Source organism: Heptranchias perlo, chromosome 18 (genome assembly GCF_035084215.1).
Source record: "Heptranchias perlo isolate sHepPer1 chromosome 18, sHepPer1.hap1, whole genome shotgun sequence".
Classification (NCBI taxonomy): domain Eukaryota; kingdom Metazoa; phylum Chordata; class Chondrichthyes; order Hexanchiformes; family Hexanchidae; genus Heptranchias; species Heptranchias perlo.
In genome coordinates, this window is record NC_090342.1 from 19,435,932 (window position 1) to 19,458,754 (window position 22,823).

Genomic DNA, 22,823 nt, shown 5'->3' on the forward strand with positions numbered 1-22,823 from the left:
GGTAGAAACGGGCTGTGTGGGGTTGGGGGACTATGGGGTTGGAGGTCCACGGAGGGAAGATCTCCAGAGGAGATGCGGTCAGTGACAGTCTGGGAACTATGGCTTGATGTTCAGCGGTGGGGTCATGGTCCAGGGGGAGGTAAGAGGAGGTGTCGGAGTTGGTATTCAGCCTCCGCAAGGTAGAAGTCGGTTCGCCACACAACAACAGTGCCACCCTTGTCGGCAGGTTTAATGACAATGTCAGGGTTGGACCTGAGAGAATGGAGTGCTGTGAGTTCAGAGGGAGGTAGGTTAGAGTGAGTGAGGGGAGTAGAGAAATTGAAATGGCTGATGTCACGCCAGCAGTTCGCAATGAAAAGATCAAGAGAGGGTAAGAGGCCAGAGAGAGGGGTCCAGGTGGAACGAGAATTCTGAAGACGGGAGAAAGGGTCCACTGTGCGGTGGGAAGACTCTGGGCCAAAGAAGTGGGCGCCAAGGCAAAGGCGACGGAAGAAGAGCTCCGCTTCGTGTCGAGCTCGAAATTTATTGAGGTGGGGGCTAAAGGGGTAAAGGGATGAAGCTAAGGCCTTTGCTGAGGACTGATCGTTCAGGGTCAGAGAGGGGAAGGTCAGAGGCAATCGTGAAAACATGACGAAGGGTGAGATTGGAGGGAGGAATGGGGTCAGAGGAAAGTGAAGGGGAAGAAGGATCAAGAGGGGTGTTGGTATCTAAGAGTTGTTAAGCTTGCAGTCCTTGACACCTGAAAGGAAGACAAAAAGTTTTTTGTTGAAGCGCCGGATGAGGTGAAGAATGAAATGGAACTGCGGACCAGGACAACTCTGAAAAAGAGTGAGTCGGTGCTACTGAAGAGAGAGGTCGAGAGCGTGCATGCGGCAGCGTGTGGCGTTGAGCATGGATCTCAGGAAGCGGTGAGAGCAGTGATTCGAGGAACGCTGAATATCATGGAGCTATCTGTAATCACGGGTGGATCAGAAACATGAAGGGTGGAATTTAAGTTGGAAACCACGTGGAATAAGTCAGAGCTGGAGACAGTTGCTAAGGAAAAAGATGTGGCCTTGCATCATCACTCCTTTGTCATTTAATCACTCGTGCCCTCTACTCTATCACAGACTTTCCCTTTTGTTCTTTCCTCCCCTCCCCTCCCTTTCCCCTTTCCCTGGCTCTATAATTGCTCAAAAACTTTAACTCTTTTAACATCTTCTGGTTCTGATGAAAGGTCTTCGACCTGAAACGTTGGGCTCGATTTTGGACTTCAAGTGCGGGTGCGTTGGGGGCGGGGGGCTCCAAAAATCAGGGAAATCCCAAGCGGGTTCAGAACACGGCTGCAACCCACAGACTTCCGGGTTCCCCACTGAAGCGTCTGGGTGCGCGCGCGCCTCCCGAATGCGGAAGTCCCGCCGGCTTTAAGACAGTTAGTTAGATAGTTGAAGTACTTGAAGTACTTAATTTTGTGCACATTGAGGCAGGGGTCCGATTTTCAAACATCCTCAGTTTGTTTCCCGTGCTGTGGGAAACACTCCATGTTCCACCATTCATGTTTCAGCCAGCAGACAGTTGGACTCTCAAATGCTTGTTTGACAGATGGGGATAAAAGGTGAGTTATTGCAACAGGGCACTCAATTGTTTCAGACAAACGTTTGGCTGGGAGATCTTTGTGTTTTCACCAAAAATTTATGATTTCCACTCAGAATTCTTCTGGTTATACATATTTATCAACTTTTCGGACCCCCGCAAACTGATACCATCAGGATGGCTGCATTCACCACTACATCTGAAGACGAGCAAGATCACCAGCCTCGCTGGGCATGGCGTGCGCTTCCGCCACTTGCAGCTCCACAACACTGTGCTGCACTACAGGCACCTGCACAAGAGTACAGTGGGCAACAACAGAGAGAACGACATCGCATGAAGCACTACACTCGCCACAGGGTCTAAAGACTAAGGCTCAGCTTCCTGGACTTCTCTGAGAAGCAGTGCATACAGAGGCTCAGAGTGAATCACCAGGTGGTCGCAGACATCTGCAGCCTCCTTCATGCCGAGCTGCTCCCGGCGGGGCCAAGCGGCATCTCATTACCTGTTGCAGTTAAAGTTACCACTGCCCTCAACTTCTTCACCTCTGAATCATTCCAGGGTGCCACCAGTGACATCACCGGGGTCTCTCAGTCTTCTGCACACAAGTGCATAAGGCAGATCACCAATGGCTTGTTTCACAGAGCCTCGCAGTATATCAACTTCCCCATGGACAACCTCAGCCTGACGGAGAGGACAGTGGGATTCCACTCTGTGGCTGGCTTCCCACGGGTGCAGGGTGCAATCGACTGCACCCATATAGCAATCCAAGCACCTCCACACGAGCCAGGACTGTTCATCAACAGAAAGGGGTATCACTCTATCAACGCTCAGCTCGTTTGTGACCACCGCAAAAGATTCCTTCACGTGTGCGCCAGATTCCCTGGCAGCTGCCACGATTCCTTCATTAATCCAACATCCCGCCCGTCTTCCATGCACCGAACACCCTTAAGGGCTGGCTCCTCGGGGACAAGGGATATCGCCTCCACACGTGGCTCATGACACCTCTGAGGATCCCCACCACTGAGCAACAGTGTCAATGTAACGACAGCCACATCGCCACCAGGTCTACAATTGAGCATGCTATAGGGCTGCTCAAGATGCGATTTAGGTGCCTTGATCATTCTGGGAGAGTGCTTCAATACGCACCAGACAGAGTGGGACGCATTATAGTAGTGTGTTGTGTCCTGCACAACTTGGCGCAACAGAGAGGGGTGCCGCTTGAGGAGGCCCCATCAACATCTGCCACACACAATGAGAAGGAGGAGGAGGCGGAGGAGGAGGAGGAATCCATGGGCAGAGCAGCAGCTCACCTGGCTGCTCGTGAGGCCAGGGAGTCACTGATATGTGAACGGTTCTCGTAAGATCAGAAAATGAGAAGAGTCCAGTCCTCAGGCCACCTGGAAAGAGCAGCGCCAATACCAGCACCCTCCCCCACCCCCCCACCGCTCCCTGCACAAAACAGTCCTGCAACTACACATACATCCACTGTAAAGTCACCCACTGGGTGGAATTAAGTGTCACCATTCATGGTGAAGCTCATGAAAGGGCCCTATCACAAAAGCCGGGCAAGACGTGGCAGTATGGTGATAATCATAACATAAATGAAAAAAATGACCAAATGTCAAACACCCTTGTGCGTACCCTTCGTGCTTACTAAACCTTAGCCTTTCTCTTCCTACTACTTCTACGAGGTGCATCCCCTGTGGCTGCAGCAGAGGTAGTAGCAGGTTGCTGACTGCTTAGATGCTTTCGGCCTTCGCCCTCTGGGTTTTGGAGCCTGTGAGGGCCCCTCCAAACACTGCTCCACCTGCACCTGTGCAGGGGCAGACTCGGCCACCTGGAGAGGAGGCAGCATCACGGGTACTGGTTGAGAGGGGGGCAACGGGTGAGTCGTGGGAGTACTTTGAGTGGCGCCCCCACTTCCATGTCCCCTTTCGCCATCATCCCTCCCCTGGGCCAGGGCCACATCACTCCTACCACCCTGCTGGACAACAGTGTGATGGCCATGTGTGATGCCTCGGAAGGCCACTTCTAAAGTATCTGTCAGCCTGTTGTTCAAATGACCGTTGTCAGGGCCTGAATGGACTCATTTGAAAGCCGTGCTTAAAGCTCAAACGACGCTAGCCTTTACTCCATCGCAGACATTCCCGCACTTACCTGTGGCACTATCTCAGACATGTCAGCAGTTACGTGCAACACTATCTCAAAACAGTTGCTCACATCCCTGCGACACTATCTCAGAGATTCCCTCACGTACCTGTGCTACCATTCCACTCATGCAGGAGTTGGACTCCTCCATACTCTGCGCTATTGTGGAGAGTGCGCATGGCACTTGTTCTAGTACCTTGCAAATATGCTTCTGTCCCTCGATCATTCTCCTTTTAAAGGATGGAGCTGTGGTTCAGCATCTGCGTCCAGCTGAGCAAAGCCTGGAGAGGAGTGCTCCCACCGACGCAGACTCCCCAGAGCTGCCTCTACCACCAGGTCTGCTCGTGCTCACTTGTGTGAGGTGACTCACCAGGTGCCAACCCAATGAACTCATTACTAGTACCCACCAAGGTGTGTGTATCTGAGCTGGCTCACTAAGATGTGTCAGTGCATCCTCAGAGGCGGCAGGTCCTCTGAGGAATCACCCTCTGCCGTAACTGTGGTCGCTGATGAGCCTGTAAGAGAACAGGTGGCAATATTAAGCATCATCACAGATGAGCGATGAGCATACTGAGGTGTTGAATATGGCAAGCATTGTTAACATCAATTCATATTGTGTACGATGAATGTTGAAGTTGTGTCACCAGATGTTTGTGGTGTGCCAGTCTCGGTGTCCCCGACGGACAGACGCTTGAGGGTGTGGCTGATCTCGAGCGTCTCCTGCTCTGCATCTGTGAGGACCACTACTTGTTGTGGCCCCCCTCCAGTCCTCACCCTTGCGAGCATTTTGCACTCTCTTCTAGAAGGGGAGAAAGAACAGACATGAGTGATGGTGAATTGGCCAACCGATGAATGCATTGCTTTGGGTGAGGCTGACCGTGAAAGAGATGCATCACAGGCTGAGTATGAGACAGAGGTATCTCATTGGATGAGGATTGGGATGTATGGTAGTGGTGGGATCATAAATGGGGAGGTGAGGAAGTGCAGGTAAGTTGAGGAAGAGCCTAAAGTGGGTGTGAGGAGTGATGTGATGGAGTAGTCTTGGCAGTGCATAATGATGTGGGGTGGGGGTGGTGATGTGCAACACGGAATGCAGGAGAATCAAAAGTGTACTCACTTTTGCTGACCTAGTTAGGTCATTAAACCACTTCCTGCACTGGATCCCGATGTGGGAGATGTTGCTCCTGCTGGTGACCTCGTCTGCCACCTCGAGCCAGGCCTTCTTGGTAGCAGAGGCAGGGTACTTCCTCCCGTCCACGAGGTAAAACACTTCCCTCCTCACCCTGTCTAATAGCTTCTGCAGCGTGGCGTCACTGAATCTTGGAGCAGCCTTGCCCCTTTGCTGCTCCATTGTGATTTCTGGGTGTTTGCTCCGGCAAAAGCCTTTGAAGCAATGGCCCTTTAAATAGAGCTCCTCCAGCTGACAGCCTGTGATGTGGGTGCGCAGTCCGCCCGCTGCGCAGCTTTCCAATGGCAAACCCGGAAGCCACACTCAGTGGCACCAATTCACTTGCTATCGCGTGGGAAACGGATATATTTTATTGTTCGGTTTACCCACGCGCCCATTCACCCCCCCACCTGCTGCCATCCTGCCTCCATTCTAAAATCGGGGCCGTTAACTCTCTTTCTTTCTCCACAGATGCTGCCTGACTTGCTGAGCTTCTCCAGCATTTTCCCTTTTTTCTTTCTTCTGTCTGCTATTTATGAACTGTGGCCAGAATGCCCAGTGGCCATTCCCACAGCTCGTTATTTCAGGCCTACAGCAGTAGCTATATTCTGCCACTATTTCTAAGCAGAAGGCCCTGCCAGAGTGCCTGATATGGAGATTGAAATAATAACCAAAACCCAGAACTACAGCCAGGTTCAGGTCATTGCAGGTACTTTGGTGCACTCTGCCTGCTGGCATCCAGATTGGGTGGGGGGGGCGGGTTGGCGGGGAGCAGGGAGAAGAAAGTTAACCCTGCAATTTATTATGAACCATTAAAAATATACTATTTTTTTAACATATGTTATCACAAGGATGATGAGAAAAATTTCCAGCGAGGGCCTTCCTGGAGAAAACAGTTCCCTCCACGTGAAGTTCATGGAATCAGCATGATGCCTGGGTCGTCTGAAACACTTCCTGCAGGTTTCAGATTAACAACAACGTCCACAAAAAGATCCTCTGATGGTTTGTATTATTAAATTGTACATGCTTTAAGTCTACCTTTGTAATTATCAAAATATCCAATGGCTGTCATTACCAGATTCAAATTGAACCCCTCTCCTAACAATGGACTTGCTTGGCTTTCCTTAAAATCGGTGAGTATGGTAGCTGTTACTCTCAAAGTAATTACCCCAATTCAAAGTATTACATTACATTTCACTATTTCTGTAACAGTCACAGTGGGGGATTTCACAGCTGTTTTCAGTGAATTCACAATGTACAAATGATGCTGGAATTTTTTTAGGCAGGTAAATTAGTTGGAAGTCGTCTCTGCCTGTTTTGTGCCATCAACTCGCTTCCTCCACATTCCCTTGCGCTTTTTGAGCCTTCCCACGACCCGCCCGCTGAGTGGCCGCTGACCTCATTTGTATATGTCAGAGTGAGGGCCAGTGGCGTTGCAGCTACAAGTTTTCTGGGTTTGCACTGTTAATGCACTCTGGGTAAGTTAGACTGAAATAGATCAGGCTCAACAACTGCTGGAATCACCTGTGAAGGTGGAAGTGAGGAGGATTTGAGCCTGAAGAGTCTGGAGAATTTAAACACTGATTTCTGCAACTAGAAAATGATTTATATAGCAATAGTGCAAGTGTTGCTTTAGGAGGGTTTTTTTTTAATTCGTTCACGGGATGTGGGCGTCGCTGGCAAGGCCGGCATTTATTGCCCATCCCTAATTGCCCTTGAGAAGGTGGTGGTGAGCCGCCTTCTTGAACCGCTGCAGTCCGTGTGGTGACGGTTCTCCCACAGTGCTGTTAGGAAGGGAGTTCCAGGATTTTGACCCAGCGACAATGAAGGAACGGCGATATATTTCCAAGTCGGGATGGTGTGTGACTTGGAGGGGAATGTGCAGGTGTTGTTGTTCCCATGTGCCTGCTGCCCTTGTCCTTCTAGGTGGTAGAGGTCGCGGGTTTGGGAGGTGCTGTCGAAGAAGCCTTGGCGAGTTGCTGCAGTGCATCCTGTGGATGGTGCACACTGCAGCCACAGTGCGCCGGTGGTGAAGGGAGTGAATGTTTAGGGTGCTGGATGGCGTGCCAATCAAGCGGGCTGCTTTATCTTGGATGGTGTCGAGCTTCTTGAGTGTTGTTGGAGCTGCACTCATCCAGGCAAGTGGAGAGTATTCCATCACACTCCTGACTTGTGCCTTGTAGATGGTGGAAAGGCTTTGGGGAGTCAGGAGGTGAGTCACTCGCCGCAGAATACCCAGCCTCTGACCTGCTCTTGTAGCCACAGTATTTACGTGGCAGGTCCAGTTAAGTTTCTGGTCAATGGTGACCCCCAGAATGTTGATGGTGAGGGATTTGGTGATGGTAATGCTGTTGAATGTCATGGGGAGGTGGTTAGACTCTCTCTTGTTGGAGATGGTCATTGCCTGGCACTAATCTGGCGCGAATGTTACTTGCCACTTATCAGCCCAAGCCTGGATGTTGTCCAGGTCTTGCTGCTTCATTATCTGAGGGGTTGCGAATGGAACTGAACACTGTGCAGTCATCAGCGAACATCCCCATTTCTGACCTTATGATGGAGGGAAGGTCATTGATGAAGCAGCTGAAGATGTTTGGGCCTAGGACACTGCCCTGAGGAACTCCTGCAGCTATGCCCTGGGGCTGAGATGCTTGGCCTCCAACAACCACTACCACCTTCCTTTGTGCTAGGTATGACTCCAGCCACTGGAGAGTTTTCCCCCTGATTCCCATTGACTTCAATTTTACTAGGGCTCCTTGGTGCCACACTCGGTCAAATGCTGCCTTGATGTCAAGGGCAGTCACTCTCACCTCACCTCTGGAATTCAGCTCTTTTGTCCATGTTTGGACCAAGGCTGTAATGAGGTCTGGAGCCGAGTGGTCCTGGCGGAACCCAAACTGAGCATCGGTGAGCAGGTTATTGGTGAGTAAGTGCCGCTTGATAGCACTGTCGACGACACCTTCCATCAGTTTGCTGATGATTGAGAGTAGACTGATGGGGCGGTAATTGGCCGGATTGGATTTGTCCTGCTTTTTGTGGACAGGACATACCTGGGCAATTTTCCACATTGTCGGGTGGATGCCAGTGTTGTAGCTGTACTGGAACAGCTTGGCTAGAGGCGCAGCTAGTTCTGGAGCACAAGTCTTCAGCACTACAGCTGGGATATTGTCGGGGCCCATAGCCTTTGCTGTATCCAGTGCACTCAGCCGTTTCTTGATATCACGTGGAGTGAATCGAATTGGCCGAAGACTGGCTTCCGTGATGGTGGGGATATCGGGAGGAGGCTGAGATGGATTATCCACTCGGCACTTCTGGCTGAAGATGGTTGCAAACGCTTCAGCCTTGTCTTTTGCACTCACGTGCTGGACTCCGCCATCATTGAGAATGGGGATGTTTGCAGAGCCTCCTCCTCCCGTTAGTTGTTTAATTGTCCACCACCATTCATGACTGGATGTGGCAGGACTGCAGAGCTTTGATCTGATCCGTTGGTTGTGGAATCGCTTAGCTCTGTCTATAGCATGTTGCTTCCGCTGTTTAGCATGCATGTCGTCCTGAGTTGTAGCTTCACCAGGTTGGCACCTCATTTTTAGGTACGCCTGGTGCTGCTCCTGGCATGCTCTTCTACACTCCTCATTAAACCAGGGTTGATCCCCTGGCTTGTTGGTAATGGTAGAGTGAGGAATATGCCGGGCCATGAGGTTACAGATTGTGCTGGAATACAATTCTGCTGCTGCTGATGGCCCACAGCGCCTCATGGATGCCCAGTTTTGAGCTGCTAGATCTGTTCTGAATCTATCCCATTTAGCACGGTGGTAGTGCCACACAACACGTTGGATGGTGTCCTCAGTGCGAAGATGGGATTTCATCTCCACGAGGACTGTGCGGTGGTCACTCCTACCAATAATGTCATGGACAGATGCTTTTGCGACAGGTAGATTGGTGAGGACGAGGTCAAGTAAGTTTTTCCCTCGTGTTGGTTCGCTCACCACCTGCCGCAGGCCCAGTCTAGCAGCTATGTCCTTCAGGACTCGGCCAGCTCGGTCAGTAGTGGTGCTACCGAGCCACTCTTGGTGACGGACATTGAAGTCCCCCACCCAGAGTACATTTTGTGCCCTTGCTACCCTCAGTGCTTCCTCCAAGTGGTGTTCAACGGTGAAGCGTGTGCTGGTGCCCAGGATAGGATACATGATGTGGAGATGCCGGTGGTGGACTGGGGTTGACGAATGTAAGGAATCTTACAACACCAGGTTATAGTCCAACAGTTTTATTTGAAAATCACAAGCTTGCGGAGGCTTTCTCCTTCGTCAGGTGAAGTGTGGGATTCCTTGAAGGTTATCACATTTATAGTCAGAGAACAATACCTGGTGATTACAGATAATCTTTTCAACTGCCGTTGTCAAGGCAATCAAAGTGTTCAGACAGAGAGATGTTACATACAGGACCACCAAATATACAAACAGCCAGAACAAAAGACAGAGAGAGAGAGACAAACATCCTAAAGGAAGAGAGAGAGAATGACCCGTTGTATTAAAAACAGATAACTTTTTTTCGCTGGTGGGGTTACGTGTAGCGTGACATGAACCCAAGATCCCGGTTGAGGTCGTCCTCATGGGTGCGGAACTTGGTTATCAATTTCTGCTCGACGATTTTGCGTTGTCGTGTGTCTCAAAGGCCGCCTTGGAGAACGCTTACCCGAAGATCGGTGGCTGAATGTCCTTGACTGCTGAAGTGTTCCCCGACTGGGAGGGAACCCTCCTGTCTGGTAATTGTTGCGCGGTGTCCGTTCATCCATTGTCGCAGTGTCTGCATCGTCTCGCCAATGTACCATGCTCCGGGGCATCCTTTCCTGCAACGTATGAGGTAGACAATGTTGGCCAAGTCACAGGAGTATGAACCATTTACCTGGTGGGTGGTGTCCTCTCGTGTGATGGTGGTACCTGTGTCGATGATCTGGCATGTCTTGCAGAGTTTGCCGTGGCAGGGTTGTGTGGTGTCGTGGACGCTGTTCTCCTGAAAGCTGGGTAATTTGCTGCGATCAATGGTCTGTTTGAGGTTGGGTGGCTGTTTGAAGGCGAGTAGTGGAGGTGTGGGGATGGCCTTAGCGATGTGTTCGTCGTCATCGATGACATGTTGAAGGCTGCGGAGAACATGGCGTAGTTTCTCTGCTCCGGGAAAGTACTGGACGATGAACGGTACTCTGTTGGTTGCGTCCCGTGTTAGTCTTCTGAGGAGGTCTATGCGATTTTTCGCTGTGGCGTCATATCCCGTTCTTACAAGGGCGTCTTTCAGTATCTGTCGGTGTCCTCGTCTGAGCAGATCCTGTGTATTCGCAGGGCCTGTCCATAGGGGATGGCTTCATTGACGTGGAAGCTGGAAAAGTGGAGCATTGTGAGGTTGTCCGTGGGCTTGCAGTAGAGTGAGGTGCTGAGGTGCCCGTCTTTGATGAAGATTCGTCATACAGAACAGAACAGACTATTGCAAAGAAGCATACCGACAACTGGACAACCAGGAACACTACAGACGGTTACCCGCAGATCCGACCAAAGAACAGACCCACCAGCTCAACAAACTGATCAAGACCTTCGATCCAGACCTTCAAAGCATCCTACGCGCTCTCATCCCACGTACTCCCCGCGTGGGAGACTTCTACTGCCTCCCAAAGATACACAAAGCCAACACACCCGGACGTCCTATCGTATCAGGCAACGGAACCCTGTGTGAGAACCTCTCTGGATACATCGAGGGCATCCTGAAACCCATCGTACAGGGAACCCCCAGCTTCTGTCGCGACACTACAGACTTCCTACAAAAACTCAGCACCCACGGACCAGTTGAACCAGGAACACTTCTCACCACGATGGACGTCTCGGCACTCTACACCAGTATCCCCCACGATGACGGCATGGCTGCAACAACATCAATACTCAACACCAACAACAGCCAATCTCCAGACGCCATCCTACAACTCATCCGCTTCATCCTGGATCACAATGTCTTCACCTTCGATAACCAGTTCTTTACGCAACCACACGGAACAGCCACGGGGACCAAATTCGCACCCCAATACGCCAACATTTTCATGCACAAGTTCGAGCAGGACTTCTTCACTGCACAGGACCTCCAACCAACGCTATACACCAGATACATCGACGACATTTTCTTCCTATGGACCCACGGCGAAGAATCACTGAAGAGACTACACGATAACATCGACAAGTTCCATTCCACCATCAAGCTCACCATGGACTACTCCTCAGAATCGGTTTCTTTCTTGGACACACGAATCTCCATCAAAGACGGGCACCTCAGCACCTCACTCTACCGCAAGCCCACGGACAACCTCACAATGCTCCACTTTTCCAGCTTCCACTCTAACCACGTCAAAGAGGCCATCCCGTATGGACAGGCCCTGCGAATACACAGGATCTGCTCAGATGAGGAGGAACGCGATGGACACCTACAGACGCTGAAAGACGCCCTCCTAAGAATGGGATATGACGCTCGACTCGTCGATCGACAGTTCCGACGGGCCACAGCGAAAAATCGCATAGACCTCCTCAGAAGACTAACACGGGACGCAACCAACAGAGTACCCTTCGTCGTCCAGTACTTCCCCGGAGCGGAAAAACTACGCCATGTTCTCCGCAGCCTTCAACATGTCATCAATGACGACGAACACCTCGCTAAGGCCATCCCCACACCTCCACTACTCGCCTTCAAACAGCCACCCAACCTCAAACAGACCATCGTTCGCAGCAAATTACCCAGCTTTCAGGATAACAGTGTCCACGACACCACACAATCCTGCCACGGCAACCTCTGCAAGACATGCCAGATCATCGACACAGATACCACCATCACACGAGAGGACACCACCCACCAGGTAAATGGTTCATACTCCTGTGACTCGGCCAACGTTGTCTACCTCATATGTTGCAGGAAAGGATGCCCCGGAGCATGGTACACGAGACCATGCAGACACTGCGACAACGGATGAACGGACACCGCGCAACAATCACCAGACAGGAGGGTTCCCTCCCAGTCAGGGAACACTTCAGCAGTCAAGGACATTCAGCCACCGATCTTTGGGTAAGCGTTCTCCAAGGCGGCCTTCGAGACACACGACAACGCAAAATCGTCGAGCAGAAATTGATAGCCAAGTTCCGCACCCATGCGGACTGCCTCAACTGGGATCTTGGGTTCATGTCACGCTACACGTAACCCCACCAGCGAAAAAAAGTTATCTGGTTTTAATACAACGGGTCATTCATTCTCTCTCTTTCTCTTCCTTTAGGATGTTTGTCTCTCTCTCTCTGTCTTTTGTTCTGGCTGTTTGTATATTCGGTGATCCTGTATGTAACATCTCTCTGTCTGAACACTTTGATTGCCTTGACAACGGCAGTTGAAAAGATTATCTGTAATCACCAGGTATTGTTCTCTGACTATAAATGCGATAACCTTCAAGGAATCCCACACTTCACCTGACGAAGGAGAAAGCCTCCGCAAGCTTGTGATTTTCAAATAAAACTGTTGGACTATAACCTGGTGTTGTAAGATTCCTTACAGGATAGGATAGGCAAGGCAGAGTGCCCAACAAGTTACATCGCCTGCCCTGCTGAGGATGTGAACTTTTTTGAGGCACTGCTCTGCAGTCCTGGGGGTGAGGGAGTTGGGCACTTACAGTGTCACCTCCATATGGCACGAGTGATATTTCTGGGTGGCTCATTGGGACGTACACCCAGGAGTCTGTTCCTCCTGCCTTCAATTCCCTCCCAGAGGGCTTGGAGGTCTGAGTGAGAGAAGTTCAGTGTTCTTTTTCTCTGGCTTGGACCCATGCCCTGCTGCCTTCTTGGTCCTGATGGTGTCATACATCTTCAAAAGTGTAATACAAATATTGATAAGACATCTAGTGAAGTTATGTGAGAGCAAAGTGAGAGAGCAAAGCACTGTTCTTTTCTTACCTCGTTGTGCCCCAGTCTGTTGCTGAAGTGTGCAGGCTGAACAATGTTCTTAAAGGCTGCACATGAGTTTCCATGTAGTTCAGCTTTTACACCCATTTTACATGGATTTTATGCCAATGCCCACTCCAATGGTATGCAAATTAGCAGACCCAAGAAACCGGCATGCAAATCCCTCAACAGGCACAACACATTTTTTTTAAGGTGCAACAGTGCCAAAACTCACTTTGAAGAAATCCCCCCCCCACACCTGATTTAAAAATATTTTTAGTATGAAGGTTTTTATGAAAAAAACAAAGTAGTCAGTTGCAAAATTTATAATAGAGGTTCTGCTGCAAATGATGTGTAAGTACAACAATGTAATCAATATAACCACTCAAATCCAGTTGTTTTCAAAGTTGTGAGAATGGAACATTTAAAAAAAATTAACTTATGCATAGTTGCACAGCACATTTGTGTCCACGGTTATCCATAGTGAATTAGCAACCTCAGCTGTGTTGTCACGGGAAGTCCATGTACAGTACTTACCTGTGGGGAGGAAAAGAAATTTGGAAGAGAACAGCTATGGACTGTTCCTCACATCCAGTTTCAGAGCAGCACTAGAAGAAGTCCAGGGGTGGATCAGCCATCCATCCATCTTGCAGGCTGAGGATGGAGTTACAGTGTAAAACCAAACAAAATCCTGTTTTGCCATAACACCCATGAAAGGAGAAAGGGAATAAAGCAGAACATATCCTAAAAGGAGGGGTTATCACTCTATAAAAATTTGATCTCGAGCATATACTTGATGAAAAGAAAATTGTAACAACCAAGCACCACACAAAAAAAATAAGTAAATCATTGTAGATTATCAGTTCTTCCTGTCAATTTGTTGCATCTGTATATTCAATGTTGAAATATGTGCTATTTATTTCACTGGTGCATACAAAGTACAATGGTTATGTAAGTTGTAACGCCACTTGTATATTAATTGATCGCTTGTGGTGCAATTCCAGTCGGCACATCAGGAATGCAAAGAATAGACAACTCTACCATTCGGACGTATTCTTGCTGACATCCAGAGAAATTGGAGCAGCACAATTTTGTGGTAAATATTATACTCACTACCTTGTCTTTCTTATGGCAAAAGCATATTTGAATGTAATTTTATTGGGAGATCAACCATGTATTTATGTATATATGATTTGCAAACTGAAAGAGCATCAGCAATTACTATCACCAGTTTGCCTGTACCCTAATTTATGCTGGTATAAAACATTGGCTTGAACTTGGCTAAGTTAATAGCTGTACTGGCAAGCTCTAACTTTAAATACACATATCTGGTTTTGACACTGGCCTAACATCTGTATTACAGAAATACCAGCAACTTTTGTGGCAATACTGGATGAGACCTTAAGATGCTTATCATGCAAACTGGGAGCAGAATGAAATGCTGCCTGCAAGTTGTTCAGTTTCAATTAATGTACATACAGCGACTGCACATGATGCTTTGTAATTATTCAGACAGTCCATGCCAATGTAAAAGGAATCTGTATAGAACTCATGATTGAGAGATCCTACATCATACTGTAGGGGGAGCACTTTGCTTAAAAGTTCTTCCAAGAAAGTGATGCGTGTGAATCAACCCGACCAAGAAAGACATGCAAATCGATGATATCGCACATCAATAATTATATACTGTATCTGTAGTAAATTTTTAAAATAGTTCAAGATTTGAAAAATAGCACTGTTATAATAATTCCAAGTTTGTCATCAATCCACACTTCTAATTAATTCTACAAATCAGATTTAACATCAAAATGGTAAAATATGGCTTTTTCTACTAAAAAGAACATAATAGAAGTGACATTAAAAAAAAGCTTTTGTAAAATTGGGGTTTTTCAAAAGCTCTAATTATCCCAAAGAATGAAATGTGTTTTGGACGAGACATTAAACCGAGGCTCCATCAGCCTGTTTAAATGGACGTTAAAGATGACTCGAATTTATACAGAACCTTTAACATAAAATAGGTCCCAAGGCTGCTCACCATTAAAGAAGCGTTCACTATTTTTCTGCTCGGGGTATATTTCTGCAACTTGAGACTTACAATGTGGACAGCACCTAAGACTGCTGCATTGGTAGTGGTTATTGCAGGCTAATCATCTCAGCCCCAGGACAATGTCCTAAGCCGAACCATCTTCAGCAGCTTCACCAATGACCTTCCCTCCATCATAAGGTCAGAAATGAGGATGTTCGCTGATGATTGCACAGTGTTCAGTTCCATTCGCAACCCCTCAGATAATGAAGCAGTCGGTGCCCGCATGCAGCAAGACCTGGACAACATCCAGGCTTGGGCTGATAAGTGGCAAGTAACATTTGCGCCAGACAAGTGCCAGGCAATGACCATCTCCAACAAGAGAGAGTCTAACCACCTCCCCTTGACATTCAACGGCATTACCATCACCAAATCCCTCACCATCAACATTCTGAGGGTCACCATTGACCAGAAACTTAACTGGACCTGCCACGTAAATACTGTGGCTACAAGAGCAGGTCAGAGGCTGGGTATTCTGCGGCGAGTGACTCACCTCCTGACTCCCCAAAGCCTTTCCACCATCTACAAGGCACAAGTCAGGAGTGTGATGGAATACTCTCCACTTGCTTGGATAAGTGCAGCTCCAACAACACTCAAGAAGCTCAATACCATCCAGGACAAAGCAGTCCGCTTGATTGGCACCCCACCCACCACCAGCGCACCATGGCTGCAGTGTGTACCATCCACAGGATGCACTGCAGCAACACACCAAGGCTTCTGCGACAGCACCTCCCAAACCCGTGTACTCTACCACCTAGAAGGACAAGGGCAGCAGGCACATGGGAACAACAGCAACCTGCTCGTTCCCCTCCAAGTCACACACCATCTTGACTTGGAAATATATCGCCAGTCCTTCATCGTTGCTGGGTCAAAATCCTGGAACTCCCTACCTAACGGCACTGTGGGAGAACCTTCACCACACGGACTACAACGGTTCAAGAAGGCAGCTCACCACCACCTTCTCAAGGGCAATTAGGGATGGGCAATAAATGCTGGCCTTGCCAGCGATGCCCGCATCCCATGAATGAATAAAAAAAAATTTAGGAATGATTTCTTCAGGAGGTAAGATCAATAGGTATTCTGTGATCTTCCTTTACCATGCATGTGTTTCATTACATATTGTTCATTCAGAGTTTTGGAGATAGGGCCCAAAGTACAATTGTAAAAAAAGAGATTTAGGCACCAAATAAAAACAAACCAGATGCAATACAATGACAGTCATATTTTCAAGTGAATGTTGCACATAGCAGACAGCTATACTGTAAACCTTCTTGCATGAAATTCCTATTTCAGAATCATCAGAAATAAATGAGTAATGAGTATAGCCAACAAAATTGGCAGCACACACATCCGTGATGATCTTGACATTATGTACTACCCTTCCTGTGAACTTAGATTTGTGGATTCTTGGCAGGAAAGGTATGTGTGTATATTCAATAGATCCCAAGACACTGAGAAATGGTCCTCGTTTAACTCCTAGATAAACAAAAACTTCCTTCAGCTCAGCATTGACACGAATGAAGCCACACGGTTCACCTCTTGCTACCTTTCCACCTCAGCTGCTAATACCATCCTTTCCCAATTGCTCACACAGAGTGAACACAACAGTACACAACCTTGGTGTCCTCCTCTGGGAACTCGCATGCAGAGAGATGGGGTTTTCTGCACTGCTGCAGCTATTTAATGGCCACTGGCTTTTATGAGGCAAAAAAAAATAAGCCAACAAAGTTTCTGTAAATTGATAGTGCACCAAAAGAACTGAATGCTGCAGTTTTACTGATGGCAATGAGGAGGTGCTGCTGGATTAAGGTGGATGCATTTAACACTCCAGCACATCCTCCCCACAAGAAAGACCTGCAGTATGCCTGGAAGGAGGTGATGTGGAGATGCCGGTGATGGACTGGGGTGGACAAATGTAAGGAATCTTACAACACCAGGTTATAGTCCAACAGTTTTATTTGAAAATCACAAGCTTTCGGAGTTTACCTCCTTCATCAGGTGAGTGAGTGGTACAGGGTCAGTCTAGTTACAATTTGGATGTTCTCCGGACATTATATACTCAGGCCCAACTCAAAAGTCTACTTGCTTAGACAGTCCATTGTTCACTATGAACACAAACATGACCTAATACACAAAGTAATTGGGGTTGTAGCACATCCCAGGCGAACAATTGACATGTTTACTGTCGATAACACCATACACCCACTGGGGTAGATTTTCCAAAACAGCTGTCAGCTGATTTCCCAGAAATAGTGTTGTGGAAAATCAACCATCAGGATCAGATGTACTCAAATGAGATGTTAATGATGAGGTAATGTCGTATGTCTCTGCAGGCTGCTTTAGTATTTAAATAAGGGCGATTGTCCTGGGAAGCAGGCATTGCCCTGCATGAATAGAATATCGCACATCATTAAATGGCTGAGCATTGATGGAATGGAAACCTTTTTGGTTCATGTAGACCATGGGAAATCTAGCAATACAATGAAATCAGGCAGTTGTGTTACATTGCTGATGCTATTCAGTGGGAAAAAGAGATCAAATTAGCCCTAATGAACAATGCACCAGTCACCTGTTTGATATATTTGTGGACTTCAAGCTGACTGATATTGCAGATGTTCCTTGTACTAGCTTGGAAGGAGTTGGAAGCGTAAAAAGGAGGGCAGGGGAGATTTTGACTGCCACTGGCAATGCCATCCTTATAGTGATGATATGGAGATGCCGGTGATGGACTGGGGTTGTCAAATGTAAGGAATCTTACAACACCAGGTTATAGTCCAACTGTTTTATTTTAAAATCACAAGCTTTCGGAGGCTTTCTCCTTCGTCAGGTGAGTGCAGGTTGAATGCAAGTATCCTTATAGTGCAGGTTGAATGCAAGTTTCTTTGAAGCAGACATTGCCACTCTGCAACTGCCTCCATTGTGGCCTGGAGCCTGATGAGGCAGTTGCTCTTGGTCATTAGCAGATAGATTTGTCAAAGCCTGCAGATATGTTTGGTGTTATAATGGCAGGGAGTATGACTCTGGTGCCAGCTGGTCTTGCTAACTTGCTTTCTTTGAACCTTTTCATCTTCTGCCATCAAAACCTGTAGTAAGGGTGCTTTGAAAATAAATCTCGTATTGCATGTAAAATTGATGTTAAAAAAAGTGTGTCCCTTTTAAGGGCTCCCTTTCCTATCTGAAAGAATGCAATTTGACTTTAATACTTACTTTAAGGGTGGACTTAATACTGGGTCCAATTCTTAAGATTAAATATCAATGCCCTTATTCAATTGCATTAGAAGAACTTGAATTTATATAACATCCTCAATGTCCCAAACTGCTTCACAGCCAATTAATTACTTTTGAATTGTAGTCACTGTTTTTATGTAGGCAAACATAGTAGCCAATTTCTACACAGCAAGGTCCTACAAACAGCAAATTAGATGCGATCTGTTAATCTGTTTTGGTGATGTTGGCCATGGCACCAGGACAGCTCCCCTGCTCTTCTTCAAATAGTGCTTTGGGACCTTTTATGTCTACCTTAATAGGTGGATTAACTTCTTATTTGAATGTTATCACCTATGACAATGCAGGATCCCAATCTGTGAGTGAGGACCTCTTCTACAATGAAGTGTCAGCCTAGATTGTGTGCTTAAGTCCTTGGAGTGGAACTTGAACCCATAACCTTCTGACTCAAGTAAGAGTGCAGCCAACTGAGCTAATCTGACACTGAAGCATGCTTAACAAAGTTCTCATACATTCACTCTGAGAACTGTATCCACCGGTGGGTTATGCAGGGCAGAAATTGGCATAGTAACGTTTGTATATTGAATGAGAATATATGGTGCTGAGAGGTGGCCGTGGGAAGCTCAAAACCTAAAAAATAAATAATCTAAAAATACTTTACTGCATAACAATCAACTTTCTGTCTTTCAGCATATTCCTGATGCCTGTATGGAAACACATCCATTGCCTTTGAAGACTGACACTACCAGCAGCTATTTGCCAGCTCAATGAATTGGATATTGCTAATAGGGGGAACAGTCTCAAAGTGTAAAGAATTTTCTTGTGAAAAAATCAACATATGTAAGGTTCTGATTTGTAAATGTCAATTTAATATATTTCACTATCAACTGAATTGATACTGTTCAGTAAATGTTTGACAGAAAAGTACTGCACTCATCCTTTTCAGACATTACAGTGTAGTAATGGAGGTGTTTTAGCACCATTGTATCATGTAATTTGTCTCTGACTCGGTTTATAAAAAATTCTTGTATAATACTGGTTGAACATATGTACTGTGTATGTACTTCTTTATATCTATGTATGTTGTATGTAAATGAATATAAATATTTTATAAAAACAAAAAAACTACACAGAATTTACATGTGGGTTTAATCAGAACATACTTCATTGTCAAATTTTGCTGCTGTTTGTATCTCACCATTTGACATAGAATTTGTGATATTTAATACACAGAAAACAATCACTTTTACAAAAATTTGGTAAACAAATGCAGTTTGGACTGTAGTTTCAATTATGTTCCTAACTTTCTAACATGCAGTTGAAGCTGGAATCCTGCCACAACCCAGATGTTAAACATCTGAAAACCTTACATTGCAGAATAAACTTTTTTCTGGGCCTTCGTAAGGTGATGAGACTGTATACAGATGGCAGAAAAGCATTGTGATGGTTCTCTGCTAAACTGCTGTTTACAAGACATGATGGTGAACTTCGATCCTGGACCCTGTTCTGCAGGCCACTACTGATTTGACTTGTGGACCAAGTTACACTCTTCCGTTTTTGTCAGAATCATGCTATCATGATCTCAAGATGTGAGCAAAAATTTTGCAATCTAGTATATTTGGTGTTGCCATTTGTTTTTGACAAATCTTTAGTCTTTATAACTTGGCATTTGTTGAATTCTCTTAGCTTGTGTGCAAGCTTCTGCCAAGCTTGCCTTGTAAAGACTTTATACTGTTACATTCACTTTATCAGAAGAAATAACTGAAAGACAGAATGTTATGCAAAATAAAGCGTATAAAATGTTAAGTCATTTGATCAGATTTATTGCCTGCTGTGGTATTATTTGTTATATTGTTACTCTTTAATTGTAGAAATTTGGGGAGAATTGTAATAGCTTTAATATTGTAGTTGCGAGCTACAGCTGCTTTGACTTCAGCTTTACGAACTGTCTTTTAGTTATTTCTCTTTGCAGTTCTTTTGCCATGTTTTGTATGATCAAACACTCTGTTTAGTCCAAGATTTGTTTAGCTTTGACTGAAATCAGGCAGTAATGGTGATCTAGTTATTTTGCACTGTCAATAAAAGAGTACTACTGTCAAGTACTATTTCAAAGTCACTTCAATGAACCGAGGTGAAATGGGTTGTTCAACTTCTCTCACCTTTTCTTCATATGATGGGATTTAATAAGCTGTTTACGCTGTTTCTTTAGGGTTTCCATTGAAGTTACAACAGATCAGAGAACCCTGCAGAAATTCTATCGCTCAAAATACTTTTCCATGCCAGTATCAGGATCAAGCCCATTCAGGTTAACCTCAACCACAGAACAGCCCTTACTGCATCAGTTTGACATTTACATTTTCCACACTAATTAACTAATTTATGGCTGAATTGTGAACAGTTTTGTCTTGTTTAATGTTCACCAGGAAATGGGCTGAAACTGCCCAAGCTTGTTTTTAATCAACATTTTTATAGCCATCAGCAAGAGGAGGCTTCAACATTACAACCCAAGCTGGATTTGAACCTAAACCCTAGAGGTAAAAGGACAGTATAGCATGCAGTCTCTGAAATAAAAGTTCAGGCTTCCCAATTGGTGGCTCCAAAAGGAAGGGATTTCTGCCCACCCTGGAGATACACCACCACCCCCACACCCTGCCCCCCCAAACCGGCTGTATTTCCAAACTGGGACTGCAAAAGTTACAGTGAAGGGCCTCTGGGACTTGCCACAAGGGGAGAAAGAGACAGCTTCTGAGCTCCCTTAAAAAAATTGTTTGGTATTTGTCTCACTAATCCTGGGGCGTGTCTAGTTGGACTTCCCTGGAGAGGGGCCTATTTAGTCATTCTGAGCATTGTCATGCATAGGCTCCTCTCTAGGGAAAAGTCTGAGACCCCCCCCGCTGCTGACATTTAAACACTGGATTTTGAGGTCCAACAGCCAGTCCCTGTGTCCAGAGTTCAATTAGGATAAATTGTTGGAAACATGGCAGAGGCTGAGTTTCCCTCAATTTAATCTGCATGCATCTACCCATATATGTGCTACCAGGATCACCCTCCAGAAAAGGGTAGGGGAGTGAGGATGCACCTAAGTACATTCTGACCCTTTTTCGCCCCAGATCTGCCAAAAAAAAATGGGACAGGCTGTAAAGCCCAGGCCACATAGTCAACTTCCAGACACTAAATAGGGTTGGTAGAGTCAAAGAATTCTGGGTCTCTGCTTTTCCTTAAGCACACACGGACTGCAGCGGTTCAAGAAGGCAGCTCACCACCACCTTCTCAAGGGCAATTAGGGATGGGCAATAAATGCCGGCCTCACCAGCGACGCCCACATCCCATGAACGAATAAAAAAATATATAACTACACCACTTTAAAGTAATCAGCCTATCACAACTCAGCCTAGTAATTCAATAAAATAAATATAAGTTTAATTTTAAAATATAAAGCTGAGCTATAAAAAGTTTACGTTTTACATATTACACAAAAAGTGTGTAACTGGTTTAATTAAACCCGTGAGACTGCCCTGTACAATATTATAGTCAACTTTATTTCTAGAATAACAATAGTAACCAACTCTGATACAATTATCTCTTATGCAACTATCCATGTTTGAAAGGACGATGGGCAATATGTTTCCTGGCCTCCACCAATGTTGCTTTCATTGTATCAGAGTTGGTTACTATTGTTATTCTAGAAATAAAGTTGACTATAATATTGTACAGGGCAGTCTCACGGGTTTAATTAAACCAGTTACACACTTTTTGTGTAATATGTAAAACGTAAACTTTTTATAGCTCAGCTTTATATTTTAAAATTAAACTTATATTTATTTTATTGAATTACTAGGCTGAGTTGTGATAGGCTGATTACTTTAAAGTGGTGTAGTTATATATTTTTTTATTCGTTCATGGGATGTGGGCGTCGCTGGTGAGGCCGGCATTTATTGCCCATCCCTAATTGCCCTTGAGAAGGTGGTGGTGAGCTGCCTTCTTGAACCGCTGCAGTATCACAGCATGGCCTGCAGTTCTACTCACTGCCCTGACACCATAATGAGCCCACTCCATGTTCATGGATCAGATCTGTTTGTTTATGCAGGGCAGGCTCCCAGTGGGATTCCCACCACCAAGCGGGAGCCGGCCATTGTCAGGATGCAAAATCACAGCACCACTGCAATACCAGAAGAGGCGGTTGGACATTTAAAGGAGGGGTGGAAGAATCCTGAAGAGGATTCCAAGATTTTTGTTTAGGCCTTGGCCTAGACTGAGTGCTGAAAAGATATAGCATTGTGGCCAACATGAAGGAAGAAGTGGTCCCTACTGTGCTATCTCCCTCTATTAAAAGAATTTTGGGCCTTACTACCATTACCCAGGGCCTACCGCCACTTTACTTCAGGTGGTCCCTGAGAGCAGCAGTACAAGGGGACCACCTCAGTAAAACTGGCTAGGAAGTTGGGCCTCTTCCCGTTGTAATTTACATGGGGCAGACGGAGAAGGAGTGGCTACTAGCAATCTCTGCAGATGTGGGGGAAGGAAATGGAGCTTAGGATGGGAATGTAATAACAGGCCACCATCATTTCACCTGAGATCAGGTAGAATAGTGGAAGGATATCCTGCACAATATTCTGTTGCCTAATCAGTGATGTGTATAGGCTTGGCATTACATCTTTAGTAATGTACTTTATAACTCTAT

The 22,823-nt window shown here is 46.3% G+C and overlaps 1 protein-coding gene across 1 annotated transcript in view; it reads left to right on the forward strand.

Annotated features, from left to right (window-relative positions):
• The window catches only part of ppfia2 (PTPRF interacting protein alpha 2), a 413,910-nt gene extending 397,356 nt beyond the window's left edge, over window positions 1-16,554 (forward strand). The window contains exons 29-31 of the mRNA XM_067999463.1: window positions 5,740-5,890; window positions 13,839-13,930; window positions 16,512-16,554. Of these exons, the coding sequence (XP_067855564.1) occupies window positions 5,740-5,890; window positions 13,839-13,897 (210 nt within the window). The 3' untranslated portion in view covers window positions 13,898-13,930; window positions 16,512-16,554. The remainder of the gene's footprint in view (window positions 1-5,739; window positions 5,891-13,838; window positions 13,931-16,511) is intronic.
• The last annotated feature ends 6,269 nt before the right edge of the window (window positions 16,555-22,823 follow it).